Below are 19,141 nucleotides of genomic sequence, written 5' to 3'. Positions count from 1 at the left end.
AATTACGTTTTTAATTTTCAAATTTACAAAATATTCCTTTTTACAATATAATCTTCAAAACAACCATTTAATTAATATTTTAAATTATAAATGAGTTTGCCATGTACAAATTATAATTAATATGTATTAATGAATAATTTCATATTGATTTCAATAATTTTACTCATTTGATTAATCATTTGTACAAGTCAACACAACCTAGGGCTGACAACGGTTCAGTTTGGTACTGGATCAGTATCACTCCAATACTGATCCGATTTTTTTTAAACATGTACCCGATCCGATCTGAATGGATTAATGAATATGTCATCCGAATATGATCCATTTCATTTTATCCTTAATCTGAAATCGATCTGATCCGAGCACGTGCTTTATTTTCAAATGATCAATGTTCAAAAAATATAAAATCATATAAATTTTAAGGAAGTCTACTTTTCCAACTGCAAATATAGAGGAAACCAAAAAGACTAAACGCTTTATCTAATGTATTTATATGAAATAACAAATAATAATAAAAAAAATTATTAAAATAGGTTCGGATCATATTTTTTCAGAATAGATTAGCATAAATCTAAATCTGATTTTTCATTTTTTTTCATAGGGATCGATTCGAACATCGAGTATATTTTAGATCAATCAGTTGAGTAAATTTGGGTTTGAGTCGTGTTGGAGTAACATTGAAACTTACATCGATTCTGACATTTCTAATGTGATGGTGCACACATAACCATAAATGCTTTCGCTCGTATCTCGACGAGATCATTTATGATTATGTGTGCACCACCACATCAGAATGTACAATCGATGAATATTTTAATGCTACTTCAGCATTATCCTTTAGGTTTTAAAATAACGCATTCATTCAACTGTCGTAGTTTTAGTAAGTGGGCTAAAAAGATTATTGGCCAGTTGGACCTTTTAAATGCCTCCCAACGCTCTTGGTGCATGTGGTCCTGACTCTTGCCACTTATGCATGATGAGATGGATCCATTGAACTTCTTTATGCATTTTCTTTCACATCATGTGGGGATCATCGGCTATTTTTTTTATTTTTAAATGTCACTTTTAACCTACTAATTCAAATATATGATACACATACCCAAGATAAGGAGAAGATCAAATCAAGAGGGGGAAAAGAGAAGAAAAAATTTGAGACTTTGATGAACCAATGGAAAATGAATCTTCAATTTCTTAAACGTTTTATTTTGTTTGTTTTGTTAAACTTGCTTTTAAAAATTCTAACAAAAAATAAAAAACGATGCGAAACAGTAAGAATTGGGACTTTTTGTAGTTTAAGTCTTTAATATTTCAAGAACCATTTCTTGAGTACCTACAAATATCTTTTTTTTGTTAACCGAGTGTCTGGGCTAACTTGCGCGCACCACGACTAATTTCGGGGAGGACTACCACAGCAACCCACCGCCATTGCCTACAGATATCTCGATTGAGCCTTGCCTTCTCCCATTTTTAGCATATCAAAAGAATTTTCATAATCTTTCCAATGGATTTTCAATTAGATTAAATTATTTTTCTAAATTATATTATTTTAATTTAACAAAAAGAATAACATAAAATTTATTGGTTTTATTATCATAGAATATTCATATAAAACAAATAATAACGTATTTTCAAAAAATCTTATCTTGAAAATAAAATTTTCTTTATTACCAAACTTTATATAGAACACCGGTTCACAAAAACCACTGGTTCACTCGATCGAACCTATTATCCCGCTTATCCAATCTAATGTCAATGGGTGGACCGGATTACCCAAAAATGTCGGATCTAATTAGTTGTGTTTGGGTCTGGTCCAGGTCCGAAATTGGATGCCATTTGAGGTTTAGAGACGAGAGCTTGCGACAGAGCGTTCTTCTTCGACTTCTCGTCTTACAGAGAGTTCCTCCTGAAATCCTCTACATATCTCATCCTCCACATGAGAAAAATCCGAAAATCTGAATCACAAAAACCCTAAATCGAAAGGAGAAATGTTCCCCCAATTCGGAGCCACAGCTGAAACCCTCAGCAAGGCCTCTTCAGTGATGTTTCGGATCGGCACAGATGCTCATCTCTACGACGATCCTGATGACGTCAACATTGCTGCTCTTCTCGATAGCCGATTTGATTCCGAGAAATGCGAAGCTTTGAAGCGTTTGCTCGCTCTGATCGCTCAGGGCATCGATGTCTCCAATTTCTTTCCCCAGGTCACTTTCTTCTATTTAATCCCTAATTATCTATAATTACAATTTATTTCTATCTGTAATACATCCGATTTGAATTGCGCAATTTTCATACCTGTTGCATCGATCAAATTTCAGATTTTTACCATTTTTCTTTCCGATCTCTTTCGTGGATTTACTTAAAAAGATGAAAAATCAGAGTTATGATAGTTATCACAAATTCGAATCTAGCACTAGCAATCTTTAAAAAATAAAAAAGTCCTATTTTTTGTGGGGAGAGGGCGAATTAGATCATCGATTAACTAAAAAGATGAAAATTAGACTTTCGATAGTTATCACAATTCTAATCAAGCACCAGCGATTTTTAAAACGTAAACAAAAAAAAAAAAAAAATCCCGTGTTTTTGTGGAGAGCTCAGAGAGGGCGAATTAGATCATGGATTTACCAAAAAGATGAATTAGAGCTAATGTAGTTTATCACTAATTCAAATCGATCACCAGCAATTCTTAAAAGGTAAAATTTTTTTGCTTGTTTTTGGGGAGAGAGAGAGAATCAGATCATAATGTGACATTTTCAGGCCGGAAACATTTCGAGAGACTAATTCTTTGTCTAATGGATCTGCAGGTTGTTAAGAATGTGGCATCTCAGTCATTGGAAGTAAAGAAGCTCGTTTACTTGTATCTGCTACATTATGCTGAAAAGTATGTCATAAATAGTAATTCCATTTTCCTTTCTGTTATATTATAAATCTATTAGGACTATCTTTTTTTATTAGGTTAGTTGCAGAAATATCATCATAATTTCATGCAGACATCTGTTGAATATCTTAGTTTTATGCATTTTATTGGGTTTGTAGTTAGATACTCTGGCATAAGCCGCCCAAAACTTTTAGCAAATAGTAGCTGAGTGGTAGAAGAATAGGTCTGTCTTGCCTGAATAGATGTTGCTATCAACAAAAGAATTAAAAGCATATGTATGATTAGTTGTTTTATTCTTCAATGACCATTGCATATGATTCGATCAGGTCCAGAATAACCCAACTTCCAGAATTCTCTCCCCTTTTTTATCAGAAGGATCTGAATGAAACAATTTATGTCTCACTTGATCATTAGTCACTGAGAGGTTAGAAATATATCTTCGTTCGAGAGAAAAAGAATTAACATTCATTTGATCTTGATCCTTGTGGAGCGAAAAAGGAACTATACTGGATCTGTACGGATCTCCTGATAATATCCATAAATGACTTGTTTTTGGTAGGAGATGAACATTACCATATGTATATTCGGGTGCATGGTACACATTAGTACTCCAGTGCATTTCTCCCTCTGAGTCAGAATAAATATGTTTTCGAACCCTCTCTTTAAAAGTTGGGTGATTGCCGAAATGGCTGCTACTCCTTTAACCAAGGTTTAAATTCTCAGTCCCGTTCCAGGTCTCGGTTAGTTGATGGTACTAGATGCCCCGCTCACATTGGAAAATCCTTGTACATCATACATAATATGTAAATGTATGAACAATTTTCAATTTTTTTTTTTTTTTTTGAATAGGTATAGGGTGGTCAGTGGTTAGCAAGTGAGGTTGGGTTCAAGGAGGTTTCAACCTAGGACGTGTGGGCAACACTCCACATGTCTTACCACTTAGCTAAGCTGTCACTTCATACAATTTTTGTGTTAACTAAGCTAAAAATATGATGTATCTTTTATAGGCTACAAAAGGCAGCTGTTATTTTAGTAAAATTTGACTCTATAGGTTAGGATTCTGTTACGAAATGATGCATACCTTGTACTGGCACTAGAGATCTTTTCCAAGAAAGTGTGATACTTTGAACCATACATTCAACATGCACAACATTTGAGGGATATTTCATTTCATTCATTTGTTTCCATTGTTATTTTTTTGCATCAGGCGCCCAAATGAAGCATTATTATCAATCAACTGTTTCCAAAAGGACTTATCAGATTCTAATCCATGGGTCCGTGCATGGGCACTCCGTGCTATGGCCGGAATCCGTCTACATGCAATAGCTCCTCTTGTTCTGGTAGCTGCTGGTAAGTGTGCCAGAGATCCATCTGTATACGTTAGGAAATGTGCTGCCAATGCTCTCCCCAAATTGTATGATTTGCGGCAGGACGAAAATGCTTCTGCGCTTGAAGAGGTCAACTTCCTTTAATCCCCTTTTAAGCAACTTAGGGTTTTCATGAGAGGTCAGGGAGTTGAGTATCCTTAACCTCTGTGCTGTACAGGTGATATGCATGCAGGGGTTATTAGTTAATGGTTCCGATCTACAAGATTTCCTTGACCATTTGATATAATATATATCTTTTTGAGCAGTCCATCCAGGAGTATATGGGTTGAATGATAGTGGTCATTGTCGCTGGCCTGATTTTGACTGATTGGGTCTCCTACTTGGGATCCATCTGATGGTGGGTTTTGACACCCCGGATCAAGGTTTAAAATGTCGTATCAATTGAATGTTTAATTAACAAATCGATATGGTATCGGCCGATACCTTTGAAACAGACCGATATGTTTCGATATACACCCGATACATTCTTGAAACATTCAATGTTTCGTATCAGTATCAGCCGCTGCCGATACGTATCAGCTGATACTTTACGATCCATATTGGTATTTTAAACCATACCCCTGATTGTGTGCCATTTGTACGACGAGGGGTGAGGAGGTTTAGATCTTCCACCTTTTATAGATAATCTAGATTCCTCATTTTTTATGGAATAACATATATATTTTAAATGCCGTCTATTTTTCCAGTACTAGACAGTGAGGTGATGTTATGTTATGCAGATAGTCGGTATATTGCTAAGTGACAATTCCCCTGGAGTAGTTGGAGCTGCAGCAGCTGCATTTAATTCTGTTTGTCCTAATAGTCTATCACTGATAGGCAAAAACTTCAGAAGGCTATGTGAAACACTTCCTGATGTGGAGGAGTGGGGCCAGATTGTTTTGATCGGGATTCTTCTACGATACGTAGTTGCAAAGCATGGGCTTGTGAAAGAATCCATTATGTTTTCTTCCCATTGCACTCATAATTCCCATAATGAAAAGGATGGTCCAGATGCTCATGTTGCATCTAATGGTGTTAGTGGCAATATGGAAGATGGGGCCTACTTGGCTGATTTGATTACTTCGTTATGTAGGTGTTACATAGAAGGACCCAAAGAATATTTTTCTTGCTCAAGTCATTTGAGTAGGGATGTTGGATTGGATTATGCAAGTTTTGCATCCAACAAAAATAATGATGACGTGAAGGTTTTGCTGCAGTGCACATCACCCTTGTTATGGAGTAATAATAGTGCAGTCGTACTTGCAGCTGCTGGAGTACATTGGATTATGTCTCCAAGGGAGGACATCAAGAGAATTGCTAAGCCACTTTTGTTTCTTCTGCGATCATTCCATGCCTCGAAATATGTGGTAAAATTTTCAAGTATATTTCTAAAGAGAATGGTTATGACGCAACTTATTTAAAATTTGGTTTCTCTTTCGGGTGCTTTCCGGTTTCTTCTGAACTTGCCCGAGTTTCAATTATATTGCATTTGCCATCAAGCTTTAGATGTATTTGTATTACTGTGTATGTATGTCTGTGATCACTTCTTGTCTTATCTTGTTAATTCCCTCATACCATATATGACCCTAAGTAGGCTTCTGACTGATGTAACAAGGACTGGCTGTTTCGAGGTATATCAGCATTCAACACTTACTGACCATGGTTAACAATTTGGCACACATCAAACATACGATGTGGGAAAATTCTGAGTATCATTCAGGTTTATTGTTCAAAAAGTCGGAAAAATGACAATGAAAATAAAAGTAAAATTTTTTTTATTAAAAAAAATGTTTTTTTAAGCTCACGAATAATACGTGTATGACACTTATAAATTGATTGGTGTGAACTAATGAATATGTATGTAAAGTACGTGTATAATTCACAAACATGGTAATGATTGTTCCAACACACATCTAACACGTACGCAGTGTCACCATATTACAGTGATTCTTTCCTAACAATTTCTAAGAGAGGGTTGGTGTTTCTTGTCTTCCATACAATATTATTTGGTTAAAAACTACCATAGTTATTGATACTCTTTGCTGATATAAATATACTTATCTTTTTTACTCTACATCTCTATGTTGAATGGATTATTTTTAATGGGTAGTCGTTATCTAGGCTTAAAATTTGGTCAAGGAAACCAAAACATTCACCGAGACAGAATGAAACATTCGAATATTTTTTGAAACATTTCAAAACATTCATATAATCAGCATTTTCATGATAAAAATTGTAAAAAAATTGATAAAAACTTACAACTATTATTTTTCAAATGTATCACCCTTTTTCATGCTGATAAACATTTATAAATCCATCGTTTTTCTCCCAAAATCCTATCCTGTTCATAGTGTGTGGAGGTTGAAGGAGATATACTCTCAAGATTAAAAATAGGGTGGGAAATTTTACCCTAGTGGTTGCATATGATAGATTTTGAGGAGAAAAATCAGGGTTTTTTGCTAGAAGTTGTAGGTGAGGACATTTTGATTAAACATAGAAGGGTATCTCAAATATTCCTTACAAGTGGAGGTGCACGCTCCCCACGAAATAGTCACTATTTCAAACTTCCCCTCTCTCTATCTCCTCTTTTATTTATTTTATTTTATTTTTTGATTTGTAGTTTGGTTCGTTATGTTCCAATTTTTGTTGTAATATCTTTTTGGCCGAAACATTCCGAGACAAATCAGTACATATTGAAACAAATCAAGACAAAGCAACAGATTGAAACAGTCATCGATACTCTGGAAAACAACATTTTGATACTAACCAGAACAATCAAAATACACCGAAACAATTTGAGACAAAGTAGCCCAGACCGAAACATTAATTGAAGCTTTGATTCCGGCTGGAATGTTCAAATAGTGTTACGTATTGGCCGATCCACTATGAAACGATGCAATTTTCTGAACAATGGTCGTTATATCCAAGGTGTAAAATAACAATACTAGGTGGTTTAACTACCATAGGCCGTTATTGTTCTTTTCAAAATATTGGTAATCAAAGGGCTTTACATAACGTGAGCCCACTACATAATGGTTATGTTACTAACTAGCAAATTCTTTTAATTTTTTTTTTTTTCTTTGTGAAATAAGTGGTTAGCTTACCTCTGTGAGATATATTCTTCTCACATGCAATCATTGGCTATGCAAAAACATTGTACCTCACCTTTCTATTAATTCAACTCATCTTTTATGATTTATGTCTGCTACCCTTTTTAGCATGTTTGTCATTGTGGATGGATTGATGGCTTCAATTGGCCTGACACATGCATATTCTTGTGACAAACTTTCCTTTCTTCTTGATATGAGCAAATAGATTAGTTAAAATTAAGGGCTAAATGGATGGACACATATTAATTGTTAGGATTATATCTATATTTTAGTTGTGGCATTCTTTTCTTATTATTCTTGCTTTATTGATTATTCTTGTTGTTGCGTCGGGATTTTCAGTTACTTATATTTGGTTTGTTACCGTTTGGCTTGCAATTGATGAGAGGCTAAGGCTGATTATGTTCCTTCTCTTGCAGGTCCTTTGTAACATTCAAGTTTTTGCTAAGGCAATGCCGTCATTATTTGCACCTCATTTTGAAGATTTTTTCATATCTTCTTCAGATTCATATCAAATAAAAGCTTTGAAGCTCGACATACTGTCTATCATTGCTACTGAATCATCTATTCCATTTATTTTTCAAGAGTTTCAGGTATTTGTTTTATATTTTGGTTAAAAGTTTTGTTTCATTTAAAATGTTTGGCCGAAACATTCGAGTTTTTGGCATAATTGAACTAGGTATTATTTTTCAAAATTTCAGATGTATCAAAATTTTTCTGTATGTTTTCATAACATAGTTTAAGTTATTTCCCCTCATCTGATTTAAAGTATTTGTACTTTTTGTTTCCTTTAGTGTGATTTGTTAACCATCAGTTTTCTTGATGGAGTTTATGATAGCTTGAACTGATACTTATCCTTTAGTGGTTTGCTAGGATTACATTAAAGATCCAGATAGGAGATTTGTTGCTGATACAATTGCTGCAATTGGCTTATGTGCGCAAAGACTTCCTACTGTTGCAGATACTTGCTTGGAAGGGCTTCTAGCTTTGACTAGACAGGGTTTGTGGCAATTCCTTCTATATATAGTTAGTAGCCTCATATGTTCATAATTTTTTTAAATCTATTTTCTATTGAATTACACCCTACATTGCAGAATATTTGACTTGTGATTTGGGCTCGATGGATGGGGAAGCGGGTATTTTGGCTCAAGCAATCATGTCCATCAAAGCAATTATAAAGCAAGATCCAGCTAGTCATGAAAAGGTAATTTTAGTTTCAATGCAACTGCTATAATGTTATGTGTTTTTTCCCTGTTAATTATCCATTAATGCTATGCTTGTAGTGTGTTCATGTTTTTTATAGATGGAACCCAATGTAAAAGGAACAAACAAAATATGAAAAGGGTTGTGCTGCCTTAATTCTGTTCCGTCACATGGACCATTTTCTTCCCAGAGGTTTTGGTGGTGTGTGAACTATGAATGGTCTCAAGGGATGCAAATAAAAAGGAGTTAGTGAAAGCATGGTTCTTTCACCAGTGTTTCTTCTCTCATTGCATTGTGTGTGTACTTAGTTGCTACTCAGGGGATGGTTTTTTTTTTATGTTTGTCGTTCTTTCCCTCCAATTCTTAAGGTCTATCGAATGTAGGCTACGTTGTGAATTAGTAGATGTTTTTATCAATAGGTCAAAAAACCTGGTGGTTCACAACATAATTTCTTCAGTATGATTGAGCTGGTGGGATGGTCTAGTCATATTTTTTCTATGATGCCTAGGTATGGCAATGAGTATGAGCATGGGTATGGGAAGGGGGTATATTAGGTCATTTTCCAATATCCATGACACATACACAAGCATGGTCTATTTCGAAAATCATTCATAATATGGCCACATATACATTCACAAGCCTGTGTAACCGGTGTTTGCTAGAAATGGACTGAAATTGGGTGATCCAACCATGATAGGATCTAGGATAGTGATCTGTAAGGAAAGGAAGTGATCCCCAATATTAAGTCTGGTCCCCTTCTCTTTGTTATCATTCTTTTATCTACAAGGGACCAGGAGAGACGTAGTTGGGTCATGTCAAGATCACTCTTAACACCTTGGATCTCCAATATCACTGATGAGCTGGGCTACAATTCTTTAATTGGAGGTTATGGTCAAAATCTGTACCTCCCTAGACATATATTATTGGGTGTAGTGCTTATGATGTTCGAGGAAAACTTCCCTACTGGTGTATCCGAAAGAGTCATGCTGCAGATCCATCTGGGTGAGAGTCTCCATTTGGCCGGGTGAATATATTTGTATGTGTGTGTCTAATTCAAGACAAGATTTTTTGCAGATGAACTCAATCGGTCACCAGGCTACAGCTACTCCTTTTCACTGCCAAGCAATTAATACTGGAATAATGGGTTACATATTTTCTAGAAATCCTTTTGGATTCATCTAAGCAGCCTGATGCTCTCTTCAATTTAGTCAAGTATTCGTCACTACAATATGTAAATATTTTTATATAGATGTCTCATTATCTAGAATTTTCTATATTTATATGCTCTGTTACAGATATATAAGTTTATATCCCAATACACCTCAAAATATATAATATTGATTTGACTTTTCTAAGAATTTTATATGATTTACATGTTCTTTTAATGGATCTTCCAGATTACTCTGTTCCTGATCTTCTATTTCATTATATATTTGAAGGTGATTATTCAGTTGGCTCGAAGTTTGGACTCAATCAAGGTGCCTGCAGCTCGTGCAACTATTGTTTGGATAGTTGGAGAGTACAACTCTATCGGTCGGATAATTCCTAGGATGTTAGTGACTGTACTTAAGTACCTTGCATGCTGCTTTACATCAGAAGCATCGGAAACGAAGCATCAGATTCTTAGTACTACTGTTAAGGTATTTTGTTACGAAATGAATTTTGAGGACTATTCATTTTTCCACTTACCTTTCACCTTTCTCTTTCTTTTTAGGCCTAGTGTAGGAGGCAATCTCAATCTCCCTCTTTCCTTAATAATTCTTTTTTTTTTTATAAAAAAAAAGTATACGAGGCCACATATGGCTTTTGTTGTTTTTATTCTAGTTTTTGATTATTATTTTAATGATTCTATCCTCATTCTTTGTCCAAGTGTTAGAATCACTAGGTACATGCATGTCATGGTTTATTGCATTTGCTATTAAAAATGAATGTCATAAAAATCACTTGTAGAACTTGATTACCATGCCCCACATACATTTTCACGAAGTTCTCTATTGTTTTCTTGGACTTTTTCCAGGTCGTGTTAAATGCGCCAGGGGAAGATTCCTTGACATTCAAAAGGGTCCTCAGTTACATTCTTCAACTTGCTAAATGTGATATAGACTATGATGTCCGTGATCGAGCTTTTGTTCTAGAGAAACTCTTATCTTGCTACATAACAGCTCAACCCATGGAGGATGGAACATTCTATCTACCACAAAATACTGACTTACAACATGTGGTTGCAGAGCACATATTTGGTGGGAAAATGAAATTGGCATCAACTGCATCAAATAACTTTCGTGTTTATCTTCCTGGATCTCTTTCACAGATAGTTCTTCACGCAGCTCCGGGGTACAAACCTCTCCCAAAGCCTTGTAGTCTACTTTATGATGACCTTGGTCAACACACAGAGAATGTCCGGGAGATAAAAACTGCAGGGGATGGAACCACTAACAGTGACTCCTCTGGAGCAAATGATCCAGACACATTATCCGGTTCTTTGAATGAAGAAAGTGGTTTCAGTTATAGTTCTGAGCATTCTCTGAGCACTTCAGGTGCGAGTGAAGGATCTGGATCTGAAATTGAAGTTGATGAAGAAGCTGGTCCACTGATTCAGTTTTCAGATGTTGGCATTGCTTCTAATAAGCTTAATAATAGTACCGTGGAAAATAATTCTATTCCATTATCTGATGACCTTGGGGAGTTGATGTCTAACAGATCATTAGAATCTTGGTTGAATGGGCAACCTGGTTCGTCAGAATTGACCTCATCTACACAAAGTCCTGTGCAACCATCTTTAGCAAGAATCTCTATAAGGGATGTTGGTGCTAGAGTTAGACCAAATATCTATACACTCTTAGATCCTACTAATGGAAATGGCCTCAAGGTGGATTATTCATTTTCATCTGAGATTTCAAGCGTATCCTCATTACTTGTATGTGTGGAGATTTCCTTGGAAAACTGCTCCACAGAACCATTAACAGCAATAACTTTGACAGATGAAGAATCTAATCGAAGTCCCGAATCTACTGACCATGCATCTGAAACATACGAAAGGTGATCTCTTGCTATACTTCAATCCATAATGGTTGTTGAGTTACTGGTTTCTCATTTTTCTTCTTACTTGGCTGCTTTATTTGTTCACCTAGTAGGTAGTAATAAGGGTAAATTACCATTTCGTGTGCTGAATATGGCAAATTTCAGATTCTAGTTCTGTTCATTTTAATTTCCAAAACATGTTTTTTAGCGACGTCTTCACTTTTATAAACCAGCGAGATCATCACATTTAGAATAAATAGCAGCAATCTCGCTACTTTTTAGCGTGATTGTCACTTTTCGAAAAAAAAAAATATCAGTGATCTCGCTACCTTTTATCTGCAAGATTGTCACTTTAAAATTCCTGCGATCTCACTGTGCATGTTTTCGGAATAAAAATGAAAGTGTACTGGAATGGGAAGTTTAACAACAGTTCCACATGTTTTTGGAAATTTCTCTAGTAATTATCTGGAAATGTGAAGGTGCATCTATAAAAAAAAGAGGAAATATATGAAGGTGTTGGCTCCATAGAGGCTGGTAATATCATGCACCACATTCTTGTAACCTAGCAACTATGGCAGCCATCTCTTCACTGAGGTATAGCAAAAAATCATGATGATTGGCAGTCGTGGAGGTCTACTGCTAAAATTTGGTCAAGTAGAACACAGATTTTATGGTTGGAAAAGAAGTTCCTAAACTTGAGGTCAGGTCTATTAGATTGTTGGCATGTTTTTAGGCTGTATAAAATCCAGTAAGTGAGGTGGTCGCCTACTTCACATTCTTACTAATGGATTGGAGGGGGCACATGTATGGTCTATAAATTTATGGTGTCACCACCACGGTATTCTTTTCTTTATTTGTTAGTATATGGCTTTTTGTTGTTTATTTTATTTGAGAGGTTTTTATGCAATATTGCAGCTCTTCAACCTCTGATGTCGTGCCTATGGTAGTTCATATGGAAGAAATTGCATCTCTAGAACCTGGTCAGACGACAAAAAGAACCCTTCAAGTTTGTTTTCATCACCATCTGCTACCTCTCAAGCTGGTCATATGCTGTAATGGAAAAAAATTGCCTGTTAAGTTGTGGCCTGACATTGGATACTTTGTAAAGCCACTTACAATGGATATTGAAACTTTTTTGAATAAAGAATCTCAGCTCCGCGGAATGTTCGAATACAAAAGAAGGTAAGCCAGCTTTTCTTTCCTTCATTTTTTTTCAGAGAAAGTGACTCATAATACTAGAAGATAGCCTCAATTATACCCCAAAATGTAACACTAACTTCAAATTTATTCCATTGTCAATTTGAAAATGTAACTTTTGGGTGATGTTCATGTTTCCAAATCCTAGAGGTAGACTGTTTTACACCAAATTGTAATACGGCAGTCTAATTTATGCCTCGGAACTGTTGGTTCCTGCCAAGTTGTTGGAAGGTAACAACTAACATGTTCCTAGTTATCTGCTCTGATCTGGATCTGGGCAGTTCTTTAAGTGGATTGGGTGTACCGAAGGACCATGTAGAACCTGAACCGAGGTCCTCATTTGAGCCATGTGGACTGCCACGTGTGTCCAAATGACATCAGCCCTCTAGATTTCGTGGTATGATTGGGTTTGAAAAGAAAAATTCCAAACAATGTTTTTTTTTTTTTTTTTTTGGGGTGGGGGGGTGCGAATCTTGACTTTGAAAATGGATGTCCACTGAACTCCCAAATGTAACATTTAAATCCAATGGTGATTCTTTTTCAATATATATATATATATATATAGGGAAATGTTCAGCAACAAACATTTTGACAAACATTTTGGCAAAACATTTTTGAAAATATGGGTTACAGGTTTTGGAATGGGCTGATTTTTGGTGAGGATGATCTCTACAGGGAATAGATCATCATCACCAAAAATCAGCCCATTCCAAAACTTCTAACCCATCAAAAATGGTTTACAAAAAATGGACGGTCCACAATTTTTCAACCTGTTAACATGGGACTAGAAGTTTTGGAATGGGCTGATTTTTGATGAGGATGATCTCCTCACCGTAGAGATCATCCTCACCAAAAATCAGCCCATTCCAAAACCTCTAACCCATGTTTTGAAAAATGTTTTGCCAAAATGTTTGTCAAAATGTTTGTTGCTGAAGGGACCCATATATATATATATATATATATATATATATATGTATATATATATATATTGGGAGTTAATAAAATTTTATGCTCTACATCGATGTCTCACCTGATTGTGTTTTTGGATTCCCCATGGTTGTGGTCCATAGAAATAAGTGGTCCTTTGGTCCATATATATATTTATATATGTATGTATGTATGTATGTATGTATGTATATATATTAGGGTCTCCATGGCAGAAATCTGATCTGCTAGATTTGAACCAGCAACCTAAGGATTAGATGTTAGGTATGCCTCCCAGAGTCCTTTCTTTTATTTTGTAATATTAAAGTTGGTTGTATTATAGAAAACATTTCCCAACAAAGCTCTCTAAAAGATTGGCTGTATTATTGTATTGTTTTGCAACAGCTGCACCTTCACCGATCATATCATGGAGCAAAATTGTGAGGACGATCATAGCATGAAAGATAATCTTCTTCTAGTCTGTCGGAGTCTAGCATCAAAGATGCTCAGCAATGCAAATGTTTTCCTTGTATCTGTGGATATGCCAGTTGCTGCCAAACTTGACGATGCTTCTGGTTTGTGCTTAAGATTCAGTGGTGAGATCTTGAGCAACTTGATTCCCTGCCTAATAACCGTTACTGTTGAAGGTAAATGCTCTGCACAGTTGAATATTTATGCAAAAGTCAACTGTGAAGAAACCATATTTGGCTTGAATCTGCTGAACAGAATAGTGGCATTTCTGAGTTGAGCACCCCCATTTACCTACTTAGAATTGGTTTGATTAAATTTTGGGAAGAAAAATAACGCGAAGGGGATTTGGTTCACCTTGTTCACAATTACTTTGTCCACCTTATTTTGGGAGAAACAGATACAGATTTGAACATGATTTGCTGTATTACTATGTGATGGAAGTTTATTTCTAGAAATTGTACCTTATCGACCAGCTTCCTTTTTTTGAGAATAGTAGAAACATCTTTGTTACATGTATTTTTAAGATCAAAGCATAGTTGTTTCATTGGAGATCTTGTTTATTGTACTAAGATGACTTGGTGTGGTTTTCTTTGATGTGTTCGATTGGGTTAAATCTCTTATTTTGGATATTGTCTGCTGTCATTTAACTTGGATATTGTCCGCTGTCATTTAACATGGAAGTGATAGGCAAAATATAGGGACATCATATGCAAAATTAACCATAATTATTAACTCTGAATTGTGTATAACTTGTCTTTCTTATCTAATGTTGAGCTAACTGGAGACAAGTTATTGCGAGAAGCTTCCCATCATATGATTGCTACTTGATTTTATCTTTACGTATCAATTGTGGTATGTGGTCATCAATCATCTTAATTGAATCATGAGCTATTCATAGAAAACTGCATCATAATTTTCTGATTACTGGACTTTTTATTGCACATAGTTTTACTGTCTGCCAAAAAGAGCTGATTCAGTGGATGTGATAGTCTGACGAGGGTAATTATTAAGCCATGTCCATCCCATGTGTGCTATATGGCAATGAGTCCAAACTGATGGGCGTATCTGCTATTGTTGATAGAGGCAAGGTCCCCAAGGTGGGCACTACCTCCGTTTTGTACTTGTATTGTTTGAAACTGTGATGGATGCCTATCAATCTCACTTTATGGTTCTTTGTGTTCCAACTTATTGAGCCACTCACTGAAATTAAGATACATAATTTGTGTCTCATTAGATTTTGACAAGACAAACCTATTTGCAATACTCAATTTTGGATATGGTGACACGGTTCCCTTAAGTTTGGACACCTGTTCCCTATAGGGACACCAGGTAACGGAATTCTGATTCATAAGGCTGAATTTCCACCATTTTTAATGTCGAAGATTTGGTCTCCCCATTCAGGCACTCCATTATCAATTGCTTCAGTGATCCAGACCGTGGCAATTGGCTATAAATCCACTCTAGCAAAGACTCAATCTTATCCGCAAAATCTTGCATATGCCAGTGAAGAAGCTTGGGCATGATAATTTTCTTTTTTATTGTAACCCCTACTGAAGCTTCTAAATACTCTGCTTTTGCTCTTCCCAATTCATCCACCACATCTTCTGCTGTATAAATCCTTAGCTGCAAACGACATTCATATCATCCCTTTATTGTTTTTAAAATTCCTATAAATAAATAGATACAGAGTATGTTTCAGAAACTTGGATGAGAGGAATGCTTTACTTACTGCTGGTGAAGACCAACTGCCTCGGCAAAGGGCAAATGTGACATTTGGTTCAGGATACCCAAGACCATAGGCACTCCGCAGCAGCATTTCTTTTTTATCCATGACACCCTTTTTAATTAGCGATGAATTTATCAGAATATCAATAGTGAGAAACTGTTGGTTGGTTTTGTAATTGTATGTATATGTATATATGTTTATATAGATGTAGAATGACATTTACTTTGCTAGTCTACTCACATTTTTGGATTCACAAGGATGCCTGATAATGAAATGCTCGATAGCTAGAGCATTTAGTACTATTCCACCCACATTCAGTGCAGCCTGAATCACAACTAACACCTTTTATATCAGTCATCATTAGTCATACTTCTATGAGATCAAGCACCACAAAAAAGGTATATTGTTACTTCAATCTTTGTTATATAGTGTAAACACCTCATCAAGTTGTTGACGTAGTTCACTTTTCTTCTACTTTATAGTTCATGCAAAAGAATTTTTTGCTCACATTGTTCATGCCTCTACTATGTAAATTAGCTTTTCTGATTATTTCAAATCCCCTTAAATGGTCACCTCACTTGTATCGATTGTATTATGTCTATGACATACCTTATTCATCAACGCGAGAAGTTTGTCTGGTGTGGAAGGCAGTCCATGTTGGAGAAATGCCTGAAATTTAATTGAAACTGTTCAAGTAAGCTTCAATTATTGATATGTGCGCATTTGCATTTGCATTTGAATTTGAAAAAAGCATCTTACAGTACATGCATTATGCAGCCATTGTAGATATTGATCCAGAATGCTAACTTCTGCTTGTATGTCAACAAACTTAGGTCCACAGTACACAGCTTTTGCATCAAATCCCTGACCAGAAAAAAAAAAAAATGTAAAATGCACTTTTAAGCACCCCAAACATCAATGTTTCCACATGTAATTCTAGCAAAGCTTGAACGCTACCTTAATTTCCCAATGTTCTCAAAGCAGTCAGAGACACGACTCATGTCCAATGAGCTTCTTGTGAATTGGATGAAGTTCTTATATGAGCCCACATCTCTGACTGTGCCATCTAGATCTGTCTGTATGCCATAAGGATCAAGAATTGATTTGTTTTCTTCCCAGTAAAACATGGGTGCCTTACAGTTGAATGTGGTCTTGGACACAAGGCCTTTCGAATTCATGCAGGAGAGAGCCAACTTAGGGATAGTAGGTGATCCTTCACAATTGAGCTGAGATGATGGTCGGTTCATTTTGAGAAAAATACCTATCAAGCACTTGATCAGTTCTTCTGAGAGCCTATTGGGATTCTCTGTATTGGTTCCATGGCCGCCAAGCCTCTCATTTCGGCTTTTTTCCTTACTTCTTGATCTTTCAATCTCATCTGTTCCCCGTCATCAAGTATGTGATTAGAGTAATGGTTAAATCTATAGTTATGCTATTATAATGTGATTACTACCTTGACATGCAGGAGATTGAGACCCATCATTTTGTGTCTCAATCAGATCACCTACCTCTAATAAATTACCTATCAGATGTTCTTAACCATCCGATTTGGTTAATTTTCTACGTTGATCATTTTTTTTTCTCTTTCAGTTGGAGTTTTTTGTGTTAGGATTCTTATTTGTTTTGAGAAATTTACCATTTAACCGTGTGGATGACATGGTTCGAATCTCTGAAGCGGAGCCCAGTGAAGCTTTCCTTTCTCTTCTCCATCTCTGATTTCTGAATTCTGCATTGTTGAATGATGGTCCTGCTGGATGTTGTTCAACATCTCCAATCCCCCTATGGTTTCTTTTGAACTCTTTGTTTTGCTTCTTCTCTCGATGCAGACATATCTTCAACTCTTCAATTTTTCTTTCTAGGCTTATTATTTCTTCCTCCACCAGTGCTATTTCTGCAAGAAGAACCTGTACCTGCATCGAACAATTCCCTGTTTTTGCTTGCATAGAAGTTTAATTGTGATATACTTGGGATTCCTTATATTCTGACACAAATTAAAAATGTACCTGGGGTGGAAGCAATGAAGAAATATATGCTTGAGAAATATTGGATCCGCGTAAAGCACATTTCAGAACATGGTTCAGTTTCTGTTCTTCTTCTAAACCTGTTTGCAATTTAACCACCTATATAGATATATAACATAAGAGTTAAGATTTTGTTGTGAGAATGTTAATTTTTATATGATTTAAACTATGTTTGGTACCCAGGTGAAATATTATGATCTCACCGAATCCTCGAGATCTAGTCTTTTCCTCTGCTCTTCCCTTTGTTGCATCAGGAAATCTTCGAATTTCATTATGCGCTAAAGAGATGGAACAACAACACTTTGAATTTAATAGTCTGAGAGAAGTAATGGGTTTTCAGAAGACACAGTAGTATCTATTAAAATGAAAATGAAGATGAAGGTTAGTTTAAAGCTGGAGAAGAACACAAAAGAGAGGAGAAAGAAAATGATTACTGACGGTGGACAGTTTTGGATCTGGCTTTGAAACATTGCACCACCGCCTTCATCACATGAAGTCCACCTAGATTTATAGATAGTGGAGTGGATGGATGACATGAAATGCATGAACAGTATAATAACTAACGGTTGGTAAGGGAAGTTATAGTTTGATAGAGAAGGATCATTCTTGTTAACATGGAACTCATGCGTTTGGGCTTTCTCCTTTCCAATTTGCTTGACCCACCAATTGAAGGTTCGAATTGGTTGACGTAACACTGACATTTTTGGAAAGGTGTCGTTACATTGTCTATTTGTCTGGTCTATGGATGAGTCTGAATCTAATATGACATGTGGCACACTCTCGGGAATAGTTGATCACATGACCAGATGGCCCTACAACTAAAGAGGAGAGAATTACCTGGCATCTGTGCAATTTTACTACAAAATTTCCGATAAAGGTTGTTACTCAACAAATCTTAACATATGAAGCAGGCTAACCTCACTAAGTAAGATTTCTAATCTTATTAAGGTTCTCTGGCCCACATGGATTATAAAATCCAACACCAAAAACTTTTAGATTTCATCCAAAAATTCAGATTAAAAAAAAAGAAAAAAAAAAAAAAAGAGAGCTTTTCAAAACTTAACCCAAGTTGAAAATGGACGGCAAGAGGCAAAATAATTTTTTGTTGTTGATATATATTGTATTTTTGAGTGGGGTTTCTTATGTTTTGTTCTGTGAGGTTCCTTGCGATTGTGGATAAAGAGTCTGTAATTTTTATAGTTGATAGTTGAATTTTCTCCCTCTCCTCC

At 35.8% G+C, this 19,141-nt stretch overlaps 2 protein-coding genes across 2 annotated transcripts; one reads left to right on the top strand and one right to left on the bottom strand.

The window, feature by feature from the left end:
- Window positions 1–1,826: 1,826 nt before the first annotated feature.
- Window positions 1,827–14,794, top strand: PAT2 (protein affected trafficking 2). The gene is made up of 11 exons (XM_086445569.1): window positions 1,827–2,201; window positions 2,802–2,878; window positions 4,083–4,332; window positions 4,983–5,609; window positions 7,769–7,942; window positions 8,223–8,349; window positions 8,444–8,553; window positions 9,992–10,192; window positions 10,570–11,591; window positions 12,489–12,755; window positions 14,100–14,794. Exons 1-11 carry the CDS (start codon window positions 1,986–1,988, stop codon window positions 14,440–14,442), a joined length of 3,414 nt encoding a protein of 1,137 aa, XP_086301695.1. The 5' UTR covers window positions 1,827–1,985; the 3' UTR covers window positions 14,443–14,794.
- Window positions 14,795–15,428: 634 nt separating this feature from the next.
- Window positions 15,429–18,376, bottom strand: LOC147399985 (ternary complex factor MIP1 leucine-zipper protein (Protein of unknown function, DUF547)). Its single transcript, XM_086445570.1, has 10 exons — window positions 18,351–18,376; window positions 18,116–18,190; window positions 17,895–18,011; window positions 17,528–17,801; window positions 16,849–17,269; window positions 16,656–16,755; window positions 16,501–16,560; window positions 16,132–16,215; window positions 15,895–16,002; window positions 15,429–15,788 (listed from the first exon to the last, which is right to left on the bottom strand). The coding sequence occupies exons 2-10, from the start codon at window positions 18,182–18,184 to the stop codon at window positions 15,480–15,482; spliced, it is 1,542 nt and encodes a 513-aa protein (XP_086301696.1). The 5' UTR covers window positions 18,185–18,190; window positions 18,351–18,376; the 3' UTR covers window positions 15,429–15,479.
- Between the last annotated feature and the right edge of the window lie 765 nt (window positions 18,377–19,141).

Source organism: Akebia trifoliata, chromosome 6 (assembly GCF_017979445.1).
Source record: "Akebia trifoliata isolate Shusen 1 chromosome 6, ASM1797944v1, whole genome shotgun sequence".
NCBI classification, from domain to species: Eukaryota; Viridiplantae; Streptophyta; class Magnoliopsida; order Ranunculales; family Lardizabalaceae; genus Akebia; species Akebia trifoliata.
Note: the sequence above shows the minus strand (reverse complement) of the source record. Positions and strands in the feature narration are given on the sequence as shown.

Coding starts and splice junctions, on each gene's coding strand:
- PAT2 (XM_086445569.1), top strand. CDS start 1,986: ATGTTCCCCCAATTCGGAGCCACAGCTGAAACCCTCAGCAAGGCCTCT. Junction 5,610..7,768: donor TCCATGCCTCGAAATATGTG/GTAAAATTTTCA, acceptor CTTCTCTTGCAG/GTCCTTTGTAACATTCAAGT. Junction 8,350..8,443: donor TCTAGCTTTGACTAGACAGG/GTTTGTGGCAAT, acceptor CCTACATTGCAG/AATATTTGACTTGTGATTTG.
- LOC147399985 (XM_086445570.1), bottom strand. CDS start 18,184: ATGAAATTCGAAGATTTCCTGATGCAACAAAGGGAAGAGCAGAGGAAA. Junction 17,802..17,894: donor CTTCATTGCTTCCACCCCAG/GTACATTTTTAA, acceptor TGTTCGATGCAG/GTACAGGTTCTTCTTGCAGA. Junction 16,561..16,655: donor ACAATGGCTGCATAATGCAT/GTACTGTAAGAT, acceptor ATTAAATTTCAG/GCATTTCTCCAACATGGACT.